At 42.0% G+C, this 27,040-nt stretch overlaps 1 protein-coding gene across 5 annotated transcripts in view; it reads left to right on the forward strand.

Annotated features, from left to right (window-relative positions):
- Positions 1–27,040, forward strand: part of KLF12 (KLF transcription factor 12) — a 503,891-nt gene that overhangs the window by 193,905 nt on the left and 282,946 nt on the right. For 4 of the 5 annotated variants that reach the window (XM_062194088.1, XM_062194087.1, XM_062194089.1 and 1 more), the window contains one exon: positions 24,748–24,837. The exons of the other annotated variant lie outside the window; for it this stretch is intronic. In XM_062194088.1, coding sequence (XP_062050072.1) covers positions 24,748–24,837 — 90 coding nt within the window. The remainder of the gene's footprint in view (positions 1–24,747; positions 24,838–27,040) is intronic. 5 annotated transcript variants of the gene reach the window in all.

The following is a 27,040-nucleotide window of genomic DNA, read 5'->3' on the forward strand; positions in this document are numbered from 1 at the left end:
TGACACCCATACAGGATGCTGTCACCACAGGTGGCGGGTTTACCTGCTATGCCTCAGTGCTGACCCCATAAACCCATTTTTACTGAGTGTTCTTGTTTCAGCCCTTCTCACTCTAAACCTCCACATTCTTTTACTTTTGGCTTTGGCCGGGAAATCTCATTCCCAATCAAAAAGTAGATTTGAGGGACTGGCTTTGGGACAGTGGGTAGAGTTGCCCCCTGGGATGCTGGCGTTCCCATGTGGCTGCTAATTCCTGTCCCAGCAGCTCCACTTCCTATCCAGCTCTCCAGTAATGGTCTTAGAAAAGCAGCAGCGGATGGCCCAAGTGTTTGGGCCCCTGCCACCCACATGGGAGACCCAGATGAAGCTCCTGGCTTCAGACTGACCCCTCTCCCCTCTCCTCCTCCTCTTTCCTCTCTACCCTTCTCTTCTCTCCCCCATGCTCCTCCCCCTTTCTCTTCCTCTCTGCCTCTATCTGTAACTCTGTCAAATAAATAAATAAATCTTTGAAAACAACAATAACAAAAGTGCATTTCGTTATGGACTAAGAAAATTTTACATGAATAAAATATTTTATCCAGATGAAAGTATTGCCAGGTAAAGCAGCCGAAGACGGACCAGGCCCCTGGGCCCTTGCACCCACCTGAGAGACACAGAGGAAGCTACTGACTCCTGGCTTCAGCCTAGCCTAGCCCTGGCCATTGCAGCAAATTGGGGAATGAATCATTAGATGGAGAATCTTGCCTGTCTATCTCTTTTTCTCTCTCTCTCCCTACCTCCCTCCCATCTTCCCTCCTTCTTTCTCTTGGTATCTCTGTATTTCAGATAAATATATAAATTTAAAAAGAAAGAAAGTTAGAGACCTTTTTAAAGCAAACAAACTTAAAATTTGAGCACTTTAGTCTGTCTTTAACCATATCCCATCATTTGTTTTGGTCAATGTTCATAATAGATTTAGCCATACAACATACAGGTAAATATGCATGAGGTTTTAAATAGGCAAGGCCAGTTTCTTATCAGTTTGATTGTTTAAGTGACTGAAATTAATTGCAATTTTTCTTTAAGTGGAATGTCAGTTTGGTAGAAGTCAGTTGTGCCTTGCAGAATGTTAGCTAACACTTAACTGTTTGCTGAGTGAAGTGCTGGGAAATTGCTGGACACGTAAATTCAAGGTCATCGGGCTTCAGCAGCGGGTGGAAGAAGTTCAGGCTGCTTTCTCTTGAACAGGGCAGTAGGTTCTGGAGGATCCCGGGCAGTGTAGGGAACTGACTACTTTGTCAGTGAGTGAAAGTTGTGTTTTGCCTCAGTCTTGGCACTTGAAGCTGCAAGGGGCCAGAGAGGTCAGGACCCTCTGCAGGCTGTCCTTACATGAGACTTGGCTGCCCTTTGCGTACAAAGCCCTGAAGGAGAAGAGATTTGGTGACCTCTGTTGGCTGTCAGTCCTACTGATACCTTTAAGGAGTTCTGCCTGAAGCTCATTCCTAGTCCTTTTAGATAGTTTCTTTGCTTTGGACTCATTTTTTTCTTAGACGTTCCATATTTTTTCCTCTTTAACTTGTAACTTCTCTTTATCAAAACATTATATGCTCATTATTGACTTAACGAAGAATCATCAGAAAACATGAGAAGTAAGAGACAAGAAATGTAGAGATGCCGTAGTTTTAACTACACACATAATAATGAGGTCACTTCATATTCTCTGTCTGTGTCTTGATATTCATACTTAAGAATACATAGTCTGGGGCCAGTACTGTGGTATAGCAGGTGTTACCACCACCTGCATTAGAGGCATTCCATAAGGCACTGGTTCGAGACCCAGTTGCTCCACTTCCAATCCAGCTCTCTGCTTTGGCCTGGGAAAGCAGTAGGAGATGGCCCAAATCCTTGGGTCCCTGCACCTGCATGGGAGACGCAGAAGAAGCTCCTGGTTCCTGGCTTTGGATCAGCTCAGCTCTGGCCGTTGTGGCCGTTTAGGGAGTGAACCAGCAGATGTAAGGCCTCTCCCCTGTCCCCTCTTTCTCTCCCCCTCCCTCCCTCCCTCCCTGCCTTCCTTTCCCCACCCCCCTCCGACTCTCTGTAACTCTGCCTTTCAAATAAATAAATAAATCTTTAAAAAAAGAAAAAGAATACATAGTCTATGCCTGTGCCTGTTCGTGTGTACATTTCTATGTTTTTTTGAGATCATCATTTGTGATTTTTTTTATTTCCTGGGTATATGGTAAATTTATTTAATCAGTGTTCTATTTTTGAACATTTAGGTTGCTTCCAAGATTGGGTAATTAAAAACAGCAGGGAAATAAATATTCTCTTGCACATCCTTAATTATTACCTTAGGAGAAATTCCAAGAGTCATAATTGCTAGGACGAAAGGCATGAGTGTTTTTATGGCTTTTGGTGCTTTCTGCCAAGTTGTCGTGCAGTTTACAGCTCCACGCCCCAGAGTATGAGACTGGCCTGCTCTTCCCTAATTTGCGTTGCCGTTTCATTGCCAAGCCTTGGAAAAGGTGGCTTGCTGGCATCTGATGTCCGTCGCCTCGCTTGAAGAGCAGGCTGTTATTGGGCTTGGTCATCTCCAATGAAATTTTGTTCACCGCCAGCCTTTTGGTGGGGGTGAGCATTTTTAATTTATTCATTCACGTTTGCAAAGGAAAAGATAAAATAGTATAAAAGCGAATAGACGTTTTGAAGCAATGTGCCATGGGGTGTATGGCTGGTCTCTGCATTTCCTGCCAGTGGGGTGATAAGTCAGCTTCCACATTGCTCCTTCTTGGACTGCACACAATGGGAGGGGTCATGTACAGCCCCAGAGACACAAGTGCAATGTTTCTGAGTAACGGCCAGTGACCGATCCATCCCACCTGCCTCGCCTCCCTGTCCCATCCCTCTTTCTGTCTAGGATGGTAGAGAAGAATTAGAGGCCAGGACCCCTGTGTTTTTGCTTAGAAAGATGAGGCAATAGCATTTTTATGTTTTAAGAAGAGATGAAGAAACAGTCCATGAAAAATAAAATGTGCTTGTAGAATTAAATATTTCTCATGGAATCGTGAGTAAAATATTTTCCTCTGAAGAGTCTTTCATTTGAGTGGCTGTTTGACAAACTTACTCTACTGGGGGCAGAAATGTACACTAGTGGTGTGGTATGTATCTGTTAAAGTACGAAGACTCTGATGGTGCTTGGATTCACAGCACTGTTTCTGTTTTGTGCTTTCTGGTGTTGGTTTTTCTTTGTTTATTCTCTAACCCCGCTTTTGGATCCTGAGGTAAAGATGTTTGTTCTGCTATGGTCTGTCGGATCACACTGGTGTCTGGCAAGTGGGGTTTCAGGTGTACCCTAGGTGCACATCTCTTGAACCCTTGCATGCCTGTGACCGTCAGCTTTAGGTGTGCACCCCACTGCACAGCTCCTTTTCCATATGCTCCATAGTGTGCATGTGACTGGAAAGTACTGCTTACAGACCTGTTGGACCTCTGGATTCCTTGGACTTTTTTCACTAGGTTGGGATCAACTCAAGCACATCAGAACTGCTTTACTCTGCCTCTGTTTGATTCTGATGCCAATTTGGGAGAACTGGGAGGTCTAAAATGATTTGGGGTACACACTAAGCCTAGGGTAACCTAAGACTGATTATGTTTATGATAGCTTTGCTATCTTCAATACCTTTGCTCTAGAAAAAAAAAGACCTAGGTAGGCTTGCTTTTGAGCTCTTGACTCCTGTGAATTGTTTCATAAACTCTACGTCTTGCAAACAGAAATTGGTGCTGGTCAGAAGCTTCCAGTTGCATGGACCTGCTTGTTAACACTTGTGCTTTCTCATGGACAGCTTCCATCTCGGCACTCCTGGTTGCAATTCATGTAGGTATGAAAAAGTACTTAGTAGGTTTCTTCTGGAAAGTTCTTTCGTAGCATAGCTCACTTTCCCGTAACCTACTCGTTGAGTGGAAGATTCTGAATGGTATATAGCTAGACATTAGACATGCATCACAGTATTTTAGGAAGGAGATAACTCTGCTTTCAAGTTAGTTTCACTGTTGTTGACTTCACTGGTGGTAAATTATAAAAAACAGGGCAATGAGTAGAACCTCGGACACTGTTACTGCCTAGCTTACCCTTTGTTATCTTGTGGTCATAGCACTTCTTTGCATCTCTCCTTGTGGTCATAGCACATCTTTCCATCTCACATGGAGGAGTGGGAGATTCTTGCCAGTTCTGCTGGGTGTTTGTGTTTATGAACCAGGGAACTGGACTTGAGCATTTGACTTTTATGTGGTTCTGTTTTTAAAGTTTAGTAGCTTGCAGAAAAATAAGCAGAATGTTTTATGGAGTGATTATGTTTAGGTAAATATGTTAACATTTCTGCTTTTCCTTCACAACTTAGTTTTTATGTCAAAATATTAAGGTTTGCTCAGTTGATGTTTAATACCAAAAATTTATTGGTGGCATTATTTACTGGTGTCATACACATTCTAAATTATAAAGTCAAATTAAGTACTGCAATCCAGCAAGATAACTTTTGAAAAGAAAAATTCATTTGCTGAACCATTTTTAGCTTGGAAGATAATTGATAGGAACAAATGTTCCAAAAACATTGTTGAATGACTTGTTCTATTTGTTAGAAGTAGTAAAACTTACTTCTTGAAACTATTTTTAAATGTTTATGTAATTCATTCTAGAATGTTTCTATCACTCATTTAATTGGAAACAGATTGCAGAGTTATGGTTAGTCCCAGAGTGCTATGACCTAAAGCCTGTGTTGGTTTTTCCCACTAGACATTTTCCAGTGCTCTACAGCTCCAGCACACACCCATGCACCTCTGCATTCGTATGATATCTTTTGGCACGACATGCCTAGTTTATGCTGCATTTAATTTTATTACATTCTTATATTTAGCAAGTACACCACGTGGCAGTTTTCTTTACCACCAGGAGAAAAATGATGAACTGCAGAATGATAAATTTGTCCTTCTTGCCTAGTATTTGAGATCATTAATCAATCTCTTCTATTCTTGGGAAACATTTAAAATTAATGTGGATTAGTAGAATTATATTTGAATCTCTGTTATGTCTGCTTAAAACATAAAATAGTATGAGACAATGATCTGTTCCTTCCAAATTCATAGGATAGCACTTTGTTATTTTTTTCTCTCAAAATCAGTTTTTGTTTTTAAATGTTTTATTAGCGAAAGAGGGAGAGAAAGATCAATCTCCCATCCACAAGTTCACTCCTCACATGCCTGCAACAGCCAGGGTTGGTCCAGGCTGAAGCCAGGAGCCGGGGCTTAATTCGGATCTCTCTCGTGAGTAACTAGCACCAGCTAGTAAAGCCATCACCTCCTGCCTCCCAGGGTATGCGTTAGCAGGAAGTTGGAATTGGGAGCAGAACTGGGACTCAAACTATGGCACTTCAGTATGGGATGGGGGCATCTCAAGGGATAGTCGCTTAACTTGCAGCACCCGATAACTGTTCCTCATTAGGCCTTTTATTGTGTTATTAAAATATTGCAAACTAATCTTATAGTCCAGTTCTTGATTTTTGTAGTTGGACAACTCTTCGATCTTATTTATCAGCTTGCTGACCTGGACCTTTTCAGAAACCCAGATATCATCCGTCTGACACCCATGTTTTTAGCGGTTGCATTCTGCTAAATGAAGCAGTGGAATTGGAAACAAGTCCAGTATTCCTCCCTTTAAGGATTAACTCTTTTTTCTGGGATTAAGATACTGCAGAAGCAACACCTGGTCTTGTCCAAACCTTGTGGATGTATTTTTTCTCCCAAGAACTTTAGGGTTCCAGCCAGACTCATCCTCCTAAATAACAGCGTTGGTGGGGATGCGAGCACACAGTGACAAGAGAGTCCTGTAGAACCCATTGATCCTGTTCCCTCCATGAATGGCAGACAGTGCGAAGGGCGGTGCCAGTTCCTTTTCCTTTCCTCACTGTCAACCTTTCTGTCTAAGGAGTTCTACATGAATGCGACCAAATTCCTCCTCAGCGTTCATCTGGGTCCCTTACTGCATCTGTGTGTCCCTCTGAGTGACATTTTCTGGAATGTTGCTATCTGCTTATTGAGAATGGGCTTCATACTTGGAGTGGATGTGGCAAATAGAGCACTGTTTTGATCATTGACTTGGCCATAGTGGTTACTTTTAGGAACTACTATCCTTACATGTGTCTAAATAGTCCTCTGAGAAGACTCAGAAATGCATTGTTTGAGTGTCCTTTTGGTTTTTTAAGCTGATTATTTTGGGCTCACTTTATAGAATATGATCTTTGCGTTTTAGAATTTGTCACTAAACTTACAGGAGTGTTTTTTTTTTTTAAATTAATAAGCTTTATTTTTAGAGCAGTTTTTGATTCACAGCAAAATAGAACAGATAGGACAGCCTTTCCATGTACCCCCTTCACCACACATATGTAATCTGCCCAAGGATCCATTTTCCCACCATGATGGTACATTTATTACAGTTGGTGAACTTACATCAGCACATTGTTAATATCCAAAGTCTGTCCCCTACAATAGGGTTTACCTTGGTGTACATTCTGTGGGCTTTGACATGTGTGATGACGTGTATCCACCATTATGTCATGCAGAGTAGTTTTACTTCTTAAAAATTCTCTGAGCTCTTCCCTTTTTTAAAAAATTCACTTACTTATTTGAAAAGCAGAGTTAGAGAAAGAGAGAGAGAGAGAGAGAGAGATTGATTGATTGACTTTCCATTCACTATTTCACTCCCCAGATGGCTGCGAAAGCCAGGGCTGGGCCAGGCCACAGCCAGGAGCCTGTCTGGGTGGCCCAGATGGGTGCAGGAGCCCAAGCACTTGGGCCATCCTCCACTACTTTTCCAGGTGCATCAGCAGGAAGCTGGATCGGATGTGGAGCAGCCCGGTTTCCAGGCAGTGTCCTTATGGGATGGTGATAATGCAGGTGGCTGTATAACCTGCTGTACCACGACACCTGACCCCTCTGGGCTCTTTCTCTTCATGCCTTCTTCCTTTCTAACTCCTAAAAACCACTGACGATTGTACCATCTCTGTAGTTTTGCCTTTTCCAGAATGTCCAATACCTGAAATCATACAGTATGTCTCCTTTTGGGACTGGCTTCTTTGACTCAGTTTTCCTCTGGATGGCTCATTTCTTCTTCAACCCGAATAAAACCTCATTGTGTCCATGTTTCACAGTTTATCTATTCGCTTCTGAAGGGTAGTTTGATTGCTTTCAAGTTTGGCAGTTACGAAAAACAGTGGCATAATCATTGTGTGGACATATGTTTTCCATTCACTTGGGTAAATTCCAAGGAACACTGTCATGAATTCCTATGGTAAGAATGTGTTCAGTTTTGTAAGAAACCACGTGATTATCTTCCAAAGTGACTGTTCCACTTTGCTTTCCCACCAGCAGAGTGTGAGTTCCCATAGCTCCACATCTTTGCCCACATTTGATGTGGTCAGTGTTTTGGATTTTGACCATTCTCGTGGTGTGTAATGGTCCCCTTGTTGAACTTGTACTTCATCCTAGACCAGTTTGAGCATCTTTTCACATAGTTACTTGCCATCTGTATAATTTTTAGTGAAGTGTCCTTTCAAATCTTTTGCCCTTAAATAATGTTTTAGCACAAATTCCATTTATTTTATTAAATGTGAAAATCTGCTTTGTGAAAGATTACACATTTCACTGTGCAAATGTGGGGTGTGCCCTACAACTTGTTTCCCCAGGAATTTATTTATTTTTTATTTGACAGATAGAATTAGACAATGAAAGAGAAAGAAAGAAAGGTCTTCCTTCCGTTGGTTCACCCCCCAAATGGCCACTACAGCCAGAGTTATGCCAATCCAAAGCCAGGAGCCAGGTGCTTCCTCCTGGTCTCCCATCCAGGTGCAGGGACCCAAGCACTTGGGTCATCCTCCACTGCCTTCCCAGGCCATAGCAGCAAGCTGGACTGGAAGAGGAGCAACCGGGACTAGAACCTGGCACCCATATGGGCTGCTGGCGCCGCAGGTGGAGGATTAACCAAGTGAACCATGGCGCTGCCCCCCTCCCCGCCCCCCCGCAGGAATTTTTAACTGAGTTGTCTTCTCTAAGTCTCTAGCAGTTCTTGAATTATAGTTCAGATGTTCCTGCCTAGACCCTGGTTCCTGGGTTCCCACTCCCATGATTTATGTTTCCCTGTGTTCTCCTGCCTTCCTGTCTCAGTTGGGAGCAGTCTTTGCCTTGTAGTCTTACTTCTCTAACAGATCTAAGGAGAACTGTTGATTTTTCTATTCATTCAGCTTTTGGTTTGTTGTTGGGCTGGAGTGGCGACTTCTAAGCTTCCTACGTGCTGGACAGGAAATCGGAAGTCCCAGGAGTATTTTTAGTTCTTTGAATAATGCATTGTTAGCAGAACCCCATTCTTTTTGTAGCTACTGTCTAGGAATTTTCTCAAATAACATTTCCAGGATTGTTACATAATCTGAGAATGTGACCTTTAGTGATGAGAGGCCCAGAGGAGAGAGCTCTGCAGAAAATCTTAATTCTGCTAATTACAAGGTAGTATATTTTACTTAAAAATCCAATGAATGTCCCCTCTTCCAGGCCAGCTCTCTGCTGTGGCCAGGGAGTGCAGTGGAGGATGGCCCAAGTGCTTGGGCCCTGTACCCCATGGGAGACCAGGAGAAGCACCTGGCTCCTGCCATCGGATCAGCGCCGTGCGCCGGCCGCAGCGCGCCTACCGCGGCGGCCATTGTAGGGTGAACCAACTGCAAAAGGAAGACCTTTCTCTCTGTCTCTCTCTCTCACTGTCCACTCTGCCTGTCAGAAAAAAAAAAAAAAAATCCAATGAATGTCAGTCTTCCTGTCCCTTATACTTGCCTGAACCTGAGTAGAAAAGATTGATTTTCCATTTCACTAACACCTTTTATAATACACTCACTGTCTACTTTGTGTAGTGGAAAAATATAAAGGTATCTGATAGAAACTGATGCTAAGTGCTTAACACGTGATACATAATGTAATGTACCTGGTTATGTTTTGTCATGGAATTCTCTAGAATATAAAAAAGATTATATCATCCCCAAATTAGATAATAAAATATAACAGATCTCTGTGTATTGAAAATATTGGCCAATGTTAGGTGGTAGCATACTTCAAACAATATGAGGGACTCAGCAGGTTGGTTACACATAAACTCAAACAATCTGTTCCTTTCAATTTCACCTGCACAGGTGAAATGTTCAGGTTGCTGTTAGTTACGTTTTAACCACCACTTGCATATGAACCCAAGCGTGTGTGTGTGAAGGTGTCCTTTCCTGGTTAGAGAGCGGAAGTGTCTCTTGCACTTCAGAAGCATAAACCTGGGTAGGAGCTTTCGTTGCTCTCCAGATTTTTTTTTTTTTCTCCCAGCCTGTTTGGCTCTTCTCCATCTAGAATTTTGAACTGTCAAGCATTTCTTTTAATTATACAATTAATATATGAAATCATGAGAAAGTGAGAAAATATGTCAAAACAAAAATGAAAAATAGCATTCCACATCCTTTCAGCTCCCTTTTTGAGTGCATGTCAGTTTCGAGCTTCAGCTTGCTGGCTCTCAGCTCTCTCGTCCCCCCCCCCCCCCATGCATTCCTCCCTTCTCCCTACCACCCCGTCTCTCTCTGTCTCTCTCTCTCTCCCTCACTCCCTCCCTCCCTCATATAAGCATGGTTATCAAGGTTGTGGGAACGTAATTCATTCTTAACTGTGAGACATGAGCTAGTTTTCAGAGGCTGTCTTGGGACCTTGCTTTTTGCCTGGAACCCGAGATTGCTGGGGTTTTCCCTCTGCTGCTGCCAGCACGGTTACAGGAACATTTCTCCTCTGTCCCGAGATGTGTATGGCAGCAGGCTGGAAGAGCACACGACGGCAGGACCGTCACAGATGGGCCAGCGAGTAAGGGGCATGGAGGTGAAATGCTGCCAGTGACCAGCTGAGCATTCTGGTAACACATTCCATGTGCCTTAGCCTGGGAAAGGTTGCTAGCCCGAGAACCAAGGTTGATGGTGACGTCATTTAAGGGCAGATTCATTAAGCAGAGCCAGGGGCTGGCTTGCTATCTTTCTTTACTCAATCGCTCTCTCTTCTCTCTCTCTTTTTCTCCCTCCCTCCCTCCCTTCCTTTTTTTTTCTTCCTCCTTTCCTCCTCTCCCCTCCCTTCTCCTCTCTGTAAAGGAGCTATGGAGTGTACAAAAGCACTGAATGAAGATTCCTCAATGGGCTCCACACACACAGAATGCTGAGTGGGAGAAGTTCAGGGGTCAGTTGGAGTAGAGTTCTGGAACTTGGGAGAAGGGCGTCATGATTGAAGACGCACACTTGGGTTGCAGGAGTTAGTTGCTGTGGTCAGGCTAAGAGCTGAGACCCCTGCCCAGTTTGCAGTAGGAGCGTGACTGTGATTGTGGACAGAGCGTTTCTCCGTTGTTTGGGACTGACTCGGGCACTGAAGACTTCCAGCAGGTCCGTGGCCTTCCTCCAATTTTATGCCATTTGGTCTTCCCTCTCCGCTGTTCCCTCCTCTGTCCCCCTCCTCTCAAGTTGCACACTGATTGGGTACAGGCTGGAGGAAGATCTAGGTACTCAATCAGGTGGAGACCCACTGAAGTGGTAGTGTAGAGCAGCCCTGGCCAAGAGACACAGAACACAATATGTAGAAGATCGGCCGGCGCCGCGGCTCACTAGGCTAATCCTCCGCCTTGTGGCGCCGGCACACCGGGTTCTAGTCCCGGTCAGGGCACCGATCCTGTCCTGGTTGCCCCTCTTCCAGGCCAGCTCTCTGCTGTGGCCAGGGAGTGCAGTGGAGGATGGCCCAAGTGCTTGGGCCCTGCACCCCATGGGAGACCAGGAGAAGCACCTGGCTCCTGCCATCGGAACAGCGCGGTGCGCTGGCTGCAGCGCGCCTACCACGGCGGCCATTGTAGGCTGAACCAACGGCAAAAGGAAGACCTTTCTCTCTGTCTCTCTCTCACTGTCCACTCTGCCTGTCAAAAAAATAAAAATTAAAAAAAAAATGTAGAAGATCTTCAGTTTTTCAGTGGACACTCACAAAAGCAATGATTTGTGTATTTTTGTAGATATCTAAACAAAAAATTAACCATTTAACTCAATATAATGAACATATACAGCATGTCATTGATTCAAACTTAGCGACACATTGTAAATTCTATTTTTCAAGATAAATTTTCTAAGTCCAATGGGCACTTTATATATAAAACACATACTGAGGAAAGTATTTTTTCCCAAGAGTTAAGATACAGATCCGGGCACCTGCATCCCACGTTGGAGAGCCTGGGTTCTACCTCAGGCTCCTCTCCCGGCTCCTGATTATCGCTTGCTGCTAATGGAGACTCCTGAAGGCAGCAATGAGGACTCGGGTACTCGGGTTCCTGCCACCTAGGTGGGAAACCTGAATTGAGTTCCCGGCTCCTGGCTATGGCCAGGCCCATTGCAGGCATTTGTGGGGTGAACCAGTGGTTGGGAGCTCCGTCTCTCTCTTTGTTTCTGTGCCTCGATATAAATACATGAATTTAAAAAAAAAACCCATCTAAACTTGGACAAGTAGTCTTGTAGTCTGCACAAAGAAGCTGTGTGTACCACTGCAAGACAGTTTGTAGTTTGCCATTTGTGCTTGTCCTTGGTCTAAAAATCGTTCACCAGTCAGATCATCTGGAGAAGACCCCAAATCAAAAACTGTTTTTTTTTGCCCTACTTCTCTTCTCATTTTGAAATTTTTTGTCAGATGACATTCTTCCTTCTTTTTCTTTCTTTCTCTCTCTCCTTCCTTCTTTTTCTTCTCTCTTCCCTCCTTTCTTTTCTTTTCTTTTCTTTTTTTTTTTTTTTAAGGATTTGTTTATTTGTTTGATAGGCACAGTTACACAGAGAGGGAGAGACAGAGAGTATACCTTCCATCAGCTAGTTCACTCCCTAACTGACTGCAACAGCCAGGGCTGGGCCAGGCCAAAGCCAAGAGCTACAAGCTTCATCCGGGTCACCTACAGGGAGCTGAATCAGAAGGGGAGCAACCATGATCCATTTGGCACCCATATGGATGCTGGTACAGGCTATGTTCCAATCTGCTGTGCCAAAACTCTGGCCCATCTTTGTTTCTTTTTAAAATGTTTGTTTATTATCCTCCTACTGGAACCATAGAGAAAAAGGGAAAGAGATCTTCATCTACTTGTTCCCTGTGGAAATGCCCACAACAGCCAGGCATGGGCCAGGCCAAAGTTAGGAACCTGGTTCTGCATTGGAGTCTCCGACTTAGCTGCTGTTTCCTCGGATGCATTAGCCAGAGGGTGTGTAGGAAGTGGAACAGTCAGACCCTCTGGTAGGGGATGCAGGCATCCCAAATGGATGGTTTAAATTGCTGTGCCACAACACATGACTTCCCCCTTTTCTTCAGCAATTTGATTTATATAAGCTGGGTGATTCTTATTTGTTATTTTCTTTCTCAACAGCTAGGTGGAACAGCTACAAGGATACAGTGCATTCTGTATTACTGAAAATATAACATTCCTATCACAGTAAACCACAAAAAGTTAATATTTCTGTTCATATTGTGAAAAACTTTGTGCTTGATATGGAATTCTGTTCTCATTTTTGGGAAGAAAAAGTATAAAAATCCCATGCAGCAAATCACATCTAGAGCCAAGAATAAAAACTCAAATCTTCTAGTTCATTGTTGACAGTTAAGTCATCATATTCTTCTGCATAATTAAAATTTCTTACTCTGTGTATTTTTGTGCGTAATTTGGTAGATTTTCACTATGTCTAAAATAGGGCTAGAAAGTTGCTAAACTCATACTGAAATCCTTGCATGTTTATTTCAGTTCACATTTCTTGGAACTAATGCGAACAGTCACAACCCCTTTCTGGAATCTTCGCAGTTGTTCATTGGGAAAATTTGGAGATGCGGAAAGAATAGAAGGAATTTGTCAAAACACTAAAGTCTCCTGTGGTAAAATGCTGATCCTTTTCCAACAGGGGTATTCCAGTGTTCACTCCAAATATTCCTTATAGCAGATAGTATCCTCTTTTCGTATTGAGGTACTGTTTATACTATTTTATTGGGCAGAATTTTTCAACATAAACTAAGAAGCTTTCCTAATCAGTTCATAATATTAGTAATTACAAAACAGCAATGTCTGGCAGTTTCTAAAGGCACTGTTTTTTTTTATTTTTTTTAAGATTTATTTATTTATTTGAAAGTCAGAGTTACACAGAGAGAGAGAGGTCTTCCATCTGCTGGTTCACTCCCCAGTTGGCCGCAACGGCCGGAGCTGGGCTGATCTGAAGCCAGGAGCTAGGAACTTCCTCCAAGTCTCCCACACGGGAGCAGGGGCCCAACCACTTGGGCCCTCCTCTATGCTTTCCCAGGCCACAGCAGAGAGCTCGGAAGTGGAGTAGCCGGGACTAGAACTAGCACCCATATGGGACGCCGGTGTTTCAGGCCAGGGCGTCAACTTGCTGCGCCACAGCGCCAGCCTGAAGGCACTTTTGATTATCACAACCAAGGTGATGCTACTGGGATCCAGTGGTAGGAACCAGGATGCTGCCCCGGCAGCTCCTGTGACAAAACTCTGGTTGAAATGCCCACGGTGCAGATGTTGAAAAGCCATGGTCTAAAAGAATTGCAGAATTACAGCAATGGATTTCTCAGGCTGGGCACCTTGACTCCCTCTATGAGCAGTGTTCACTTAGCTATATTTAATATCAAACAGCACAGAAGGTAATAGAAACGTCCTGGGTATCATAAGTTACTCAGGTTCTATTTTTATGGGTCAGGTTTATTAAGAGGCTGGCAGGAAGTAACAAGGCCTGAGTAAATGCTATGTGGCTATATAATTCCTTAATGTAAAAAGCATATTCCAAATTTCTGTCCAATGGATTTTTATTATTTTCTGACCTTCTTTATACTACTTTTCTGAATTTGAGAAGGACTCATAAGAGGAAAAAAAAGTACTGCATTGGGGCCAGCGCTGTAGTACAATGTGTTTAAAGCCCCGGCCTGAAGTACCGGCATCCCATATGGGCGCCGGTTCTAATCCCGGCTGCTCCTCTTCTGATCCAGTTCTCTGCTGTGACCTGGGAAAGCAGTGGAAGATGGCCCAAGTGCTTGGGCCCCTGCACCCACGTGGGAGACCAGGAGGAAGCTCCTGGCTTTGAATCAGCGCAGCTCTGGCCGTTGTGGCCATCTGGGGAGTGATCCAGCGGATGGAAGACCTCTCTCTCTCTCTGTAACTCTGTCTTTCAAATAAATAAAATAAATCTTTTTTTTTAAAAAAGTACTGCATTATTTTATTTTAGAAACACATATATCTTACAGAAATGTCAAGAACAGACAGGATGGTTTGTGAAATGTGGGAAGCAGGAGGTGGGGAAAGACCGTCTTCAGCAGGATGATTGCAGCTTGGATCATTGGAGGTTTCATGTTGCTCTACCCATGGGCTAATTTAAAAATTTTAGCAACTTGGATTTATTGTATGTCCTTTATAGATCTTTTTTCTTCCTGAAAATTCGAAAATTCTCCACAGCTCTAACTACAAAGCATTTTGTATGTAACTTCTCTAGTAATGGTAGGTTGCCATATTAAAGACCTGTATTTTTAACAGTGTATATATGGGTATTCATATGAGGGAGACTATACTAATAAGACAGTTTTATTTAGTACTGAATCAGACACAACATTTGATTGCTGGGAATGGTACAGACACTTCATGATTGTCTTTAGTAGTTGGAAACATGAAATTGTTCTCAATAGGAGGTCCAGGAAGAGGCGAATTGTCTCTCTGTATAATCAAACTGCATAATTCATTGCTGTCATTTATCATGAAAGATACATAGGAATTATGTGGGTTCATCTCTTAGCAATTTTGCCATCAGGTTTTTCTTTCTTTCTTTCTTTTTTTTTTTTTGGACAAATCTTACAATTCCATTCTTGTTATATAATAATTTATAGACTCTTACCATGTAAAAATTATGAGTGAAAACATCAGATTAGACTGTGGGAGGCCTGTGTACCAGATCTGTGAAAACACTGAGGCTACCTGGGAGGACTGAGGGTGTGGCTAGGACACTGGGCAGTCACTGTGGGAGGCTCCACATGATCAGGGCTCCCTGGTTACCCGGCGAGGGACATTGCTGGGGGATCCGAACTTATACTGAGGACTGCACAGATCCTTTGCGTGGTCCTTGTGGCACAGTGGACAAATAATAAACTCCCTGGGGCTAGTGCCCAGGCACTGGTCTCCTTTGAGAAGAGCTCAGCTCAGTCTACACCAACAGACAAGAAGAAACCTCCCCTCTGATTTAAAAAAAAAAAAGAGCACACCAAATATGGGTGTGTCACCTCAGACACGCCCTTCACCCAGAAGCACTAAACAAAGCTCCCTGGCCACACCCACCATGGGCCTCTAGATATTCCTTGAAAGACACTGTGCTAATCCACTCAGAGTCCAAAGACAACCACCACCAGATCGGAAAAACAAAGAAACCAAATGCTGAATAACAAATATACCAGTTCAAGAAACAAGAATAAGGAAGACAACGTGACATTCCCAAAAGAACACAACACTTCAATACTAGATTGTGAAGATAATGAGATGGAAGAAATGCCAAAAATGGCATTCAAAAAATTGATCATAGGATGACTAAGAAGTAATCAGAAGCAAATGCATGAACTAATGAAATCCATACATGACATGAAAGAAAATTTCTCCCACGAAATTGAGATCTTAAAGAGAAATCAAAATGAAATATTGGAGATGAAGAATTCAATAAAGTAAATATTCAAAAAAAAAAATACAGTGGAAAGCCTTAGCAGCAGAATTGTTGAATCAGAAGAGAGAATATTGGACTTAGAAGAAAAAGCAGAGGAAATTATACAGTAAGACCAAACACAAGAAGAAGAAATTAGAAAACTATGAAACACTGTTGGGAATCTACAGGATCCTATCTAACGACCCAGCGTACGGGTTCCAGGAGTTCCTGAAATGGGTGGAGAGAGAGAAAGGAATAGAGGCCTTTTTAGTGAAATAATAACAGAAAATTTCTCCAATTTGTAGAAAGAAAGGGACAGCCAAGTACAGGAAGCACCTAGAACTCCTAATAGACATGACCAGAAAAGATCTTCACTACGAAACATTGTAATCAAACTCTCCAGGGTAACACATAAAGAAGAGACTCTAAAATGTGCACAGACGAAACGCCAGATTACTCTCAGAGGATCTTCAATTAGACTCACAGAAGACTTCTCATCATAACTACAGGCTAGGAGAGAATGGCGAGATATATTCCAAGTTTTAAAAGTAAGCTGTCAGGGCTGGCACCATGGCTCACTTGGTTAATCCTCCACCTCTGGCGCTGGCATCCCATATGGGCGCCGGGTTCTAGTCCCGGTTGCTCCTCTTCCAGTCCAGCTCTCTGCTGTGACCTAGGAAGGGCAGTGGAGGATGGCCCAAATGCTTGGGCACCTGCACCCGTGTGGGAGACCAGGAGGAAGCACCTGGCTCCTGGCTTCAGATCAGCATAGCTCCGGCCTTAGCAGCCATTTGTGGGGTGAACCAACGGAAAAAGGAAGACCCTTCTCTGTCTCTCTCTCTCATACAACTCTGTTAAATAAAAAAAAAAAAAAAAGTAAGCTGTCAACCCGGAATACTATACCCTGCAAAGCTCTCATTTATGAACGAAGGTGAAATAAAGACCTTCCGTGACAGAAACTGAAAGAATTTGTCACCACCTGTTCAGCCCTGCAGAGGATGCTTAAGGATGTGCTGCACACAGAAACACAGAAACATGGTAATCACTATGGAAGATGGTAAAGGAAGGAGAGCTCCCAGGAAAAGTACAAAGGAAATACAAAGTAAAAAATAGGAATATTTATGGAAAAATGGAAGAGCAAAGTAGTTGGCATGAGAATGTTAACTACATGATTAGTAATAAATACAAGGGAATGGTTATGGATTCTTAAAGAAAAGGACAGAATTTAGCTTATTTGTGCAGTAGTTGGCACATTTTTCTGACCACGGAGGATAATCTCCAGGTTGTTTATTCTCTTATTCTTCTTAGAGTTATCATAACTAAACAAAATTAACTTTGATTTTTATTTCTTTTTTATTTCTCCCTTAAAATTCTTTTTTTCCAACTTTTTAGTACTTTTTCTTCAGGCTGTACATATAAAGCCTGTTTTAGAAAGTTAATCCATTTTAGGTTTGATTAAAAAGCCACTCAGCATCATTGTAGACAAGAAAAGGCAGCGGTATAGGTCAATAAGCATCTACTTTGTTTCCTACAGAAAATAAATGACTTAATGCTTGATAGTAATCTTCATTCTCTCTAGGCACAAAAGACCAGGGATGTTACTTCATTACATGTTCCATTCAGTGTTCTGGCTGGTCTTTTCATTATTTATACAACTGACTTTTCATAAAGGGAAATGACTGATGAATATGTCACTCTATAGCACTCAAACTTCTACTTAGGCAAATTGTTTTATCCAATTTTGAGTTCCATTTTTTTTAAAACTTTTATTTAGTAAATATAAATTTCCAAAGTACAGTTTATGGATTACAATGGCTCCCCCCCATAACTTCCTCCCACCTACACCCCTCCCATCTGCCGCTCCCTCTCCCATTCCATTCACATCAAGATTCATTTTCAGTTATCTTTATATACAGAAGATCAATTTAGTATATATTAAGTACAGATTTCATCAGTTTGCACCCCCACAGAACATAAAGTATAAAATACTGTTTGAGTACTAGTTATAGCATTAATTCACATTGCACAACACATTAAGTACAGAGATCCCACATAAGGAGTAAGTACACAGTGACTCCCGTTGTTGACTTAACAAATTGACACTCTTGTTTGGCGTCATGAGTTTCCAAGGCTATGGAAGCCTCTTGAGTTTGCTGACTTCAATCTTATTTAGACAAGTTCATAGTCAAAGTGGAAGTTCTCTTCTCCCTTCAGAGAGAGGTACCTCCTTCTTTGGCCCCGTTCTTTCTACTGGGATCTCACTCGCAGAGACCTTTCATTTAGGTCCTCTTTTTTTTCCCAGAGTGTCTTGGCTTTCCATGCCTAAAATATTCTCATGGGTTCTTCAGCCAGATCCGAATGCCTTAAGGGCTGATTCTGAGGCCAGAGTACTGTTTAGGACATCTGCCATTCTACGAGTCTGCTGTGTATCCCGCTTCCCATGTTGGATCCTTCTCTCCCTTTTTGATTCTATCAGTTAGTATTCGCAGACACTAGTCTTGTTTGTGTGATCCCTTTGACTCTTAGACCTATCAGTGTGATCAATTGTGAATTGAAATTGATCACTTGGACTAGTGAGATGGCATTGGTACGTGCCACCTTGATGGAGTTCCATTTTTTTTTTTATCAGTTTAACTTTATTGGTTATATGGTTTGAATCTACTAGCTTGAGAGAAACTTCCCCTCTGTGTAACAGATGCAATGTAGACAAAACTGTGTTGAAATTAAACAAAGTTACCCAAATATCCTCATTGCCCAGAGTATAGTAAGTCTAGTGAACGATTTTGGAAAGATTTACCAACTTATAACACCCAAGTGTGTGCAGTTCTTCAGAGTAGGAATGACTGAAATAATTACCTATTACTTTTTGCCTTAATAATGAGATGAAAAGTGTTACTTGGAAATTCAGATGTCATTTTAACCATCCTCTGCACCATGAACTCTAGAAAGAAGTCATATCTGTTGTAATTTCTACAAATGTATTGAGGACTTTGAAAATGCCGTAATCATTTGGCTTCCCATTTGCCTTGGGTTGGTTGCCCTTTTGAAAAGCACTCATTTACAACCTGAATATATGCGTCTGTGTTTCATGGCTAGTTTAACAACTTACAGGAAATATTTCTAAAATATTAGTGTAAGCTGTATATTGTTGTGGTTAGTTTAGCATTCTGTCAACACAGGAAATAAAATGATCCTTGCTGTCATGAAAATGTAAGTCACAGCACCACGCATTGTTTTACTAGTCCTTAAGAGCAACACTGCTCCTTCTGTTTCAGTGTGGGAACTTCTATGGAAGGGTTTTGTTTTCATTGAAGAGAAAATATTTTAGAATAATGTATATATGGATCATTGAGAGCATGGTTCAGTGGGACTCAAAATAGCTTTGGCTAATTCTGTTAATAAAATATAACTCATTAATATGCCATCCATTTTCTCAATCTGCAGAGGAATGAAAGGTGAAAGGTGTGCAGCTAAAATTGTTACAGGCTGTGTTTGAACTGGTGTTTAGATTGTACCGTTTCAGGTACTTTGGTTATTCATATGTCCTCAATAAAATTGACTTTGGGCCGGCGCCGTGGCTCAACAGGCTAATCCTCCGCCTTGCGGCCCTGGCACACCGGGTTCTAGTCCCGGTCGGGGTGCCTGATTCTATCCCGTTTGCCCCTCTTCCAGGCCAGCTCTCTGCTATGGCTGGGAAGGCAGTGGAGGATGGCCCAAGTCCTCGGGCCCTGCACCCGCATGGGAGACCAGGAGAAGCACCTGGCTCCTGGCTTCGGATCAGCGCAATGTGCCGGCCGCAATGGCCATTGGAGGGTGAACCAAAGGCAAAAAGGAAGACCTTTTTCTCTGTCTCTCTTTCTCTCACTATCCACTCTGCCTGTCAAAAAAAAAAAAAAAATGACTTTGAAGATATGTAAGCATAGAACAATATTCTTAGGTATTTAATCTTAGCTATCATAAATGAAAAGTAACACCAAAATGTGTTTATCCTAAGTATAAAGTGTAGACGGTGAAGTTACTGTATTAGCCAAGTACAAGAAACTATTGTGACAATATTGAATGAAGCCACCAAGGGTACAGATATTTTCAAAACACTGGATAATAGATGAGATTATCATAGATATTTTTGAATGTTGAATTCGTTATGAGATTGACCTGCTAAATGAATAATAAGCTGTTTGTAGTGGAGAAATGAATAAATTCATCAAGTTAAGCACATATGTTGAAAACTTGATATCAAGTTAAGTGGAAAAAGAGAGAAATGGCTTTAAAACCAGACACTTGTTAGGCTTACTATTGTTACTGCCCCAAATGTTGATGCTCACTGGTAACCAGAAGCTTCAAGGTCAGTTCCATGACCGAGTTAGTTCAGCCCTGGAAGGAGCTGTCACTGAGCTTTCAGAATTCCTCTGTTGGGGCCTCGATTAAGTGCTCATAGTGTATCCCCATTTTATAGAGAGTGAGTACTGATACAGAGGTAGGTAGTTAGGAAGGTAGGTGAGTGAGTGGGTAGGTAGATGCAGTGTTTAATAATATGAGCTTTGAACAGACTCATTGGGTTTGGAACAGAGTTTCCCAACTGAATAATTGTATAATGCTGGACAATATATTTCAAATGTGCTTCAGATTCAGGTTACCACTAGGAACTCTTGGATTGCTGTGAGGAGTGAATGTGTATTTGTGTGTGTAACTCTTAGCACATGGCCCGGTCCATAGTAGATATGCAAATACTAGGTATTATGCTTATTACCAAGGTAATATGAAAAGGATTTCTGGTTCATTCCAATACATGGTTTGTTGCAAAGCAATCGATAACCCAAATTGTGAACTAAGCATATTCCACTCTTAGATTTTAAGGCTTACTCAGAAAGAGAGGAATCCACTGCCTCTCTTGTTCCAAGTATTTTGGCACAGGATTTGGAGTTAACCTGTTAGTTAAACTGGCACATCTGTGGTTAGCAGGACTTGAAAAAAAAATTGTTATTTTTTGTTATTGTTATGGAAGAGGCCAGTCAAGAAAAAGGGGAGATTGACTTTTCTAAGAATTATTTTTTTATGTGAATGCCTGACTTCCCTATAATCTGTTTCTGTAAATTTTTTTTGGAGAATAAGGTACCCACAGGCTGGTGCTTCTAGCTAATTGGCATGTTTGCATTATAAACCGTAAGGAAAGTGCCTCAGCCAACTTGGTGGAGTGGATCTTAAATTTCTACTCATACGTCCGCTATGTCACCGTAACTTAACAGGTGAATGGGTCAGAGATGATGTGTTTATATTTCTCATCACCTGTGGCTAGTCATGAATATTGAAGATGGATATAGATTTTTGTGTTTTGTGCCTATAGAAGCAGAACACATGCCACCCTAAATTTTTGGCTTATGAAAGGAAACCTTGTTTACAAGTTGGACTGTAGAATATTGTAGCATATTGACTGACAAGCTCCATATCCAATTGTGCGAATTGGCCCACAGTGGAGAGAAGGAAGAGGAGAAAGACCTTTACTACAGGAGTAGAAGAGCAGATCTAAAAGGTAACCTGGAAGTTTTCCCCATGGAATGCTTTTTGTGAGATACCGTCATGAAGAGTATCCCTTCTCCATGCTGCATATTCCATTCAGAATATTTTGAGGTTTTGGGATGAGTGACCACTGTGCTTATATACCTTTTGGTGAGGAGGGCTACTATCAACTGGACTGTTCTGTGGTCAAATCTTATTTGGCAAACAGGAAAATTCAGAGGACCATTCTCATTTAGTGCAAATGAATCAATAGCTAACCTACAAATCCTTTGGTAAATTTTTGCATTAATTGATAAAATTCACTCCTATAGTACAAACAACATGTATACACATGTATAAATATACCATGCATACATAAATTCTGATGTATCACGATATTTGTTATAAAAAGTATTTAAAAATACCATGACAAGTAAACTTGATGTCTATTTTTTTTCCTCTTGGGAATCACTTCAGCTCTTGATTCCACAGTAAATGTGTTTTGATTAAATCACAGCAAGATAATTTGACAGCAGTTCCAAATTCTTAGGACCTGAGAGTGTATGTATCTGATCTTAGCTGAATGAGATAAATCTATCAGTATTTTGTTGCAGGGATTGTATCTTCAGTGCTGTAAGTGTAAATGCACTGGGTAAGAACCATGCACCTGGGCCTGGCGCTGTGGCATGGTGGGCTAAGCCTCCACCTGTGGCGCCAGCATCCCATATGGGCACCGATTCTAGTCCCAGCTGCCCCTCTTCTGATCCAGCTCTCTGCGATGGTCTGGGAAAGCTGTAGAAGGCCCAAGTCCTGGGGCCACTACACCCACTTGGGAGATCTGGAAGAAGCTTCAGGCTCCTGGCTTCAGATCGGCCCAGCTCCGGGTGTTGTAGTCATTTGCGGAGTGAACCAGCAAATGGAAGACCTTTCTCTGTTGCTCTCCCTCTCTCTGTAACTCTACCTCTCAAATAAATAAATAAAAATCTTAAAAAACGAAATGTGCCTTCCTGGATCGTTTAGAACGTGCTGTGATGTTAGCCCAAATTTATGCCAAACACGTTTAGAATCATGAAAGCACAGATAATTCTGTTTCCCTATATTTACAACATAACTTTTAGGCATAATAGAGATTGAATCTCACTAGTGGGAAGAATTTAATAGTTAATGCTTGACTCCCTGTTACTGTTATTTTTTTTTTGGAGGCTTTTTATGGTTGTGGCTCTGAATAAGTCTGAAAAATCATCAAAGGAATCATATAAGGAAAAGGTGATTACTTGCAAAAACAAGAATAGGTTTCCTTTTTGCGCTTTTCCATGCAGACTAACATGGTCGTTTTTCTTTTACACCTGTAAAATTACTCAAGAACAACAGCAAAACATTTTTAAGAACATCATGAAAATATAAAGATATTTAAATGTACTACATGGTATATAGACCCAGCCAGGTGTGATTTATCAGTTTTTAACTTCAAAGACCCTGGTTAGCTTGCATTTTTTTAAACTAATGTTTATCACAGTCCTTGAAGAAAATGGTTATAGAGTATATCAGCTGTACATTGGCACAAAGCACTAAAAGGGACATTAGCCTCTGATCAGATTCTAACAGTTCATCAAGCCTGCCTCTGCAGGACCTCTTTTGTTTTTCCTTCCTTGCCCAGGTCTCCCTTGTATGGCATCTTCTTCCTTTGCATCTGGCAAGACCTCCTCCAGGGTAGGAAGTAACTCATCCTTCCCTGTCTGCCAACCAAGCAGCTCAAGTAGAGGATGCTTTGTGAAGGTGGATTCTTAAGAGCTGCTGTGAGAGGCTGGGACATGGAGGGCTGCCCAGCTGCAGGAAGGGCTTTCCTGAGACTGGGTGGTAATGAGCCAAGTTGGCTGCTTCCAGCCACCAAAGCAAGCAACACATTAGGATTTCAGATCCATACCCCATGTGTCAACAACTCACTGGCCTCCATGAAACGATTGCAGCTTTGGAACCAATTGACTGGGCTTGCCAGGAGCACCACAGTCCTTTCTGTTCTGAGCTAAGGGATAGGATGCAAAATCCTTAACAAATAGGGGGAAGTCAGTAGCAAGACAAAATTTTCAGTGTATTTTGGGAATTTGGAAATTACCAAGGAAAGAATAGGACAGTAATTTGTTTTCTTCCTTTAGTTACCTAATAGATGAGATGGTATGGACTTTGGAAATGCTGATTTGTTAACTCTAGAGTAAATTTTCCTTTTCTTCTTGTTGATTTTTTTCAAGGCAAATATTTGTGATAGGAGGCCCTGTAAATTATATTTCTTGGAGTATTTCTCTCAGCAAAGTCAAAACACAGAAGAAAAAATTAGAGTTTCACTATGCTCTGCTCTTGGCATTTTTGGATAACAAAAATATTTGTGGTTTGTTGAAACATGAGTTGTTTTTATTTAACTGGTTAAAAAAAAAAAAACTGTAGGAAGAGCACAAACCTTGAAAGTTTAGAAATTATTTTAACTTTTGTTACCATGTGGGCAGGACATCCAGAAGTTGATTTTTTTGTTCTCTTAATAAGACTCCTGTTGTGTCATGTGGTTACATTCCATTCCATAATGGAGCAAAAATTACCATTCTGAATTAGTCATATCGATTTCTTAGTTTAGTAAGTATATGAAAGTACAGGTGATAGCCTAAACGTGTTGCAAAATATGAGCCAGACTTGGGCCTTAAGCAGTCCCTGATGTGTGATGCTCTGATTGCCGTTGTAGGTTACGGACAAGAAAATCCCTGAAGCAGTGCAAATTAGTAGAAATTAACCCTGATTTAATCTTTTATAACCATTGTTTCAAATTTTATTGAACCACAACATGTGATTTTCCATTCAAAATATGGTAAATTGAGCCAAACATACAACAGAACAGGAAACAAATGATTTGTTGCTTAATAATGACTTCAGTTCCCTCATTTAATCTAAGACTTAGGTGGGCTGTTTTTAAAGTAGATGCTTGGAAGTGGTTGATGTTTAGGAATTTTTGTTTGATCAGAATTCCCATGATAGAAAAATTGAATGTGTCTAGAAATTATATTATCTGACCTCTAAATTATTTAGGCTTTGAGAGTACATAAATTATTTTTATCTGATTTCCTCCTTTATGAACATCTGTACACAATACAACCTCTAGAAGGAAGAGAGAAACTTGCCTTTTATTTCCTTCCACTATTGTGAAAGTCTGATGAATTGTTCCAGCCCCATATAAATTAATGTAAGGTTTCCATACTGCAGTTTATTACAGTCTGACCTCCAACCCAGAGGTCAGAGAATCAGACTGATTAATTCAACTTCCTGGTCATTATTTCAAATGAAAGTTCAGAGTAGGGGGATAATTGGTTATGCTGATCCTCTCACTTAATTATACTTCTTTGTTAAAAAAAATTAGGTTAGCAGCACTAAGTGTACCACAGTGAAGAAGGTTCTACCAGCTGTCCCCTTCGGAATGCTTAATAGCGAATCTCTCTTTTTTTATTCTCAGCATATCAACACCTTTGAGAACAGAATGTTAATGCTTGATGGGATGCCGGCAGTCAGAGTCAAAACAGAGCTTCTGGAATCTGAACAAGGGGTAAGCAGAGGTCCCTGGTGATGGTGACGCCCCACCTCCTTCTTTTCATGCTAGCATCCTGAGGGTTGCAGAACACTGCTCAGTTCCTTGCCTAAGCTTTGCTCTCTGAAGTAAGAAATCACCTGAGATTGTGGCTGATTCTCACCCATTTACAGCCTCAAATATTATTCCCTTGGAAGGGATCGTATCCTCAAATTAGGAAGGCATAGTGAACTCATAAGAGCCATATGGCTACATTTAAATCAGTGAATGTTTTTGAAAAGCTAATAAAAATCCAAAGCAAAGAGGAAGTATTAAAACATAAGATTGGAATATAACCTCAATGTCAAAATCACTTGGTTTTTCTAGGTTAGGAAACGAGAGTATGGGTATGGGAATGTTACTGGTTTTTGCACAGATTTTCCTTTGATTTTGTACTTAATCCCCTGCCCTTGCTTTTTTTTTTAAAAAAAACTCGATGAGAGCTAAGGGATGTCCTTGTTGATGAAATTCAGGTCAGTGGGTGTGAAAAGTGTCTAAAAACCAAGGAAGTATATTTACTGATATATAGCCAAATTAATGCATTAATTTATGGGTATTTAAAATATAAAGACTAACAACAGATCATTCTTTTTTTTTTTTTTTTGACAGGCACAGTGGATAGTGAGAGAGAGACAGAGAGAAAAGTCTTCCTTTTTGCTGTTGGTTCACCCTCCAATGGCCGCTGCGGCCGGCGCATCGCGCTGATCCGAAGCCAGGAGCCAGGTGCTTCTCCTGGTCTCCCATGCGGGTGCAGGGCCCAAGGACTTGGGCCATCCTCCACTGCCTTCCCGGACCATAGCAGAGAGCTGGCCTGGAAGAGGGGCAACCGGGACAGAATCCGGTGCCCCGACCGGGACTAGAACCCGGTGTGCCAGGGCCGCAAGGCAGAGGATTAGCCTGTGGAGCCACAGCGCCGGCCACAGCAGATCATTCTTAAAGGACATAGAAGATTTTATAATTGTTAACATTTATAGTTTCACTAGTTAAAAGCATATGGATAAACATATTGGTTGCAGTAGCTGGCCATTTTTAATTTTTTTTTAATTTCAAAGAGAAAGAGGAATATGGAGGACTGACATCTGCTGGTTCACTTCCTAAATATTCACAGTGGCTCATAGCCAGGATCTGGGAACTAAATTCAGGTCTCTGTGTAGGTGGCTGGAACTCAGTTCTTTGAACCATCTTTGCTGCCTCCCACAGGGAAGCTGGAGTCAGGAGCCAGAGCTGGGAATCAAACCCAGGCTTTCTGATGTGGGATGCAGACATCTTAACCGCTAGGCTAAATGCCTGCTTTCCAATGGTTGTTTTTTAAAATTTACTTACACATTGATTTTATTTGAGAGGCAAAGTTGGAGAGAGGAAGAGACAGGTCTTCCAGCCGCTGGTTCACTCCCCAGATGGCTGCAGTGTGGTGGAAGGGGCCCAAGTACTTGGATTGTTTCCCACCGCTTTCCCAGGCACCGTAGCAGGGATCTGGTTCAGAAGCGAAGCAGCCGGCATTCCAGCTGGCATCCGTGTGGGAAGGTGCTGCGCTATGGGCAAGCATACCATGGCTGTATCCATTGTTACACCACCACCATCGAGGCAGCACAGATGACTGGCAGAAGCTCATCAATTGGCCAGTGTCACAGCTCAATAGGCTAATCCTCCACCTGTGGCACCAGCACACCAGGTTCTAGTCCCGGTCGGGGCACCGGATTCTGTCCCGGTTGCCCCTTTTCCAGGCCAGCTCTCTGCTGTGGCCCGCGAGTGCAGTGGAGGATGGCCCAAGTCCCTGGGCCCTGCACCCGCATGGGAGACCAGGAGAAGCACCTGGCTCCTGCCTTTGGATCAGCGTGGTGTGCCAGCCGTGGCAACCATTGGAGGATGAACCAACGGCAAAGGAAGACCTTTCTCTCTGTCTCTCTCTCACTCTGTCCACTCTGCCTATCTTAAAAAAAAAAAAAAAAGCTCACCAGTGGACAATTGAATAAATACATAATTTTGCCTTATAATTCTTATTTAATAAAAAGCATCACATTTAAAGTCCTTTTTGTTTTATAAGATTTATTTGAAGGCCAGAATTACAAAGAGAGAGGAAGAGACAGAGAGAGATCTTCTGCCTGCTAGTTCACTCCCCAGATGGCCACACTGGCTGGATGGTCTAGGCCAGGCTAAATCCAGGAGCTTCTTCCAGGTCTCC

Source organism: Lepus europaeus, chromosome 6 (assembly GCF_033115175.1).
Source record: "Lepus europaeus isolate LE1 chromosome 6, mLepTim1.pri, whole genome shotgun sequence".
Classification (NCBI taxonomy): Eukaryota; Metazoa; Chordata; class Mammalia; order Lagomorpha; family Leporidae; genus Lepus; species Lepus europaeus.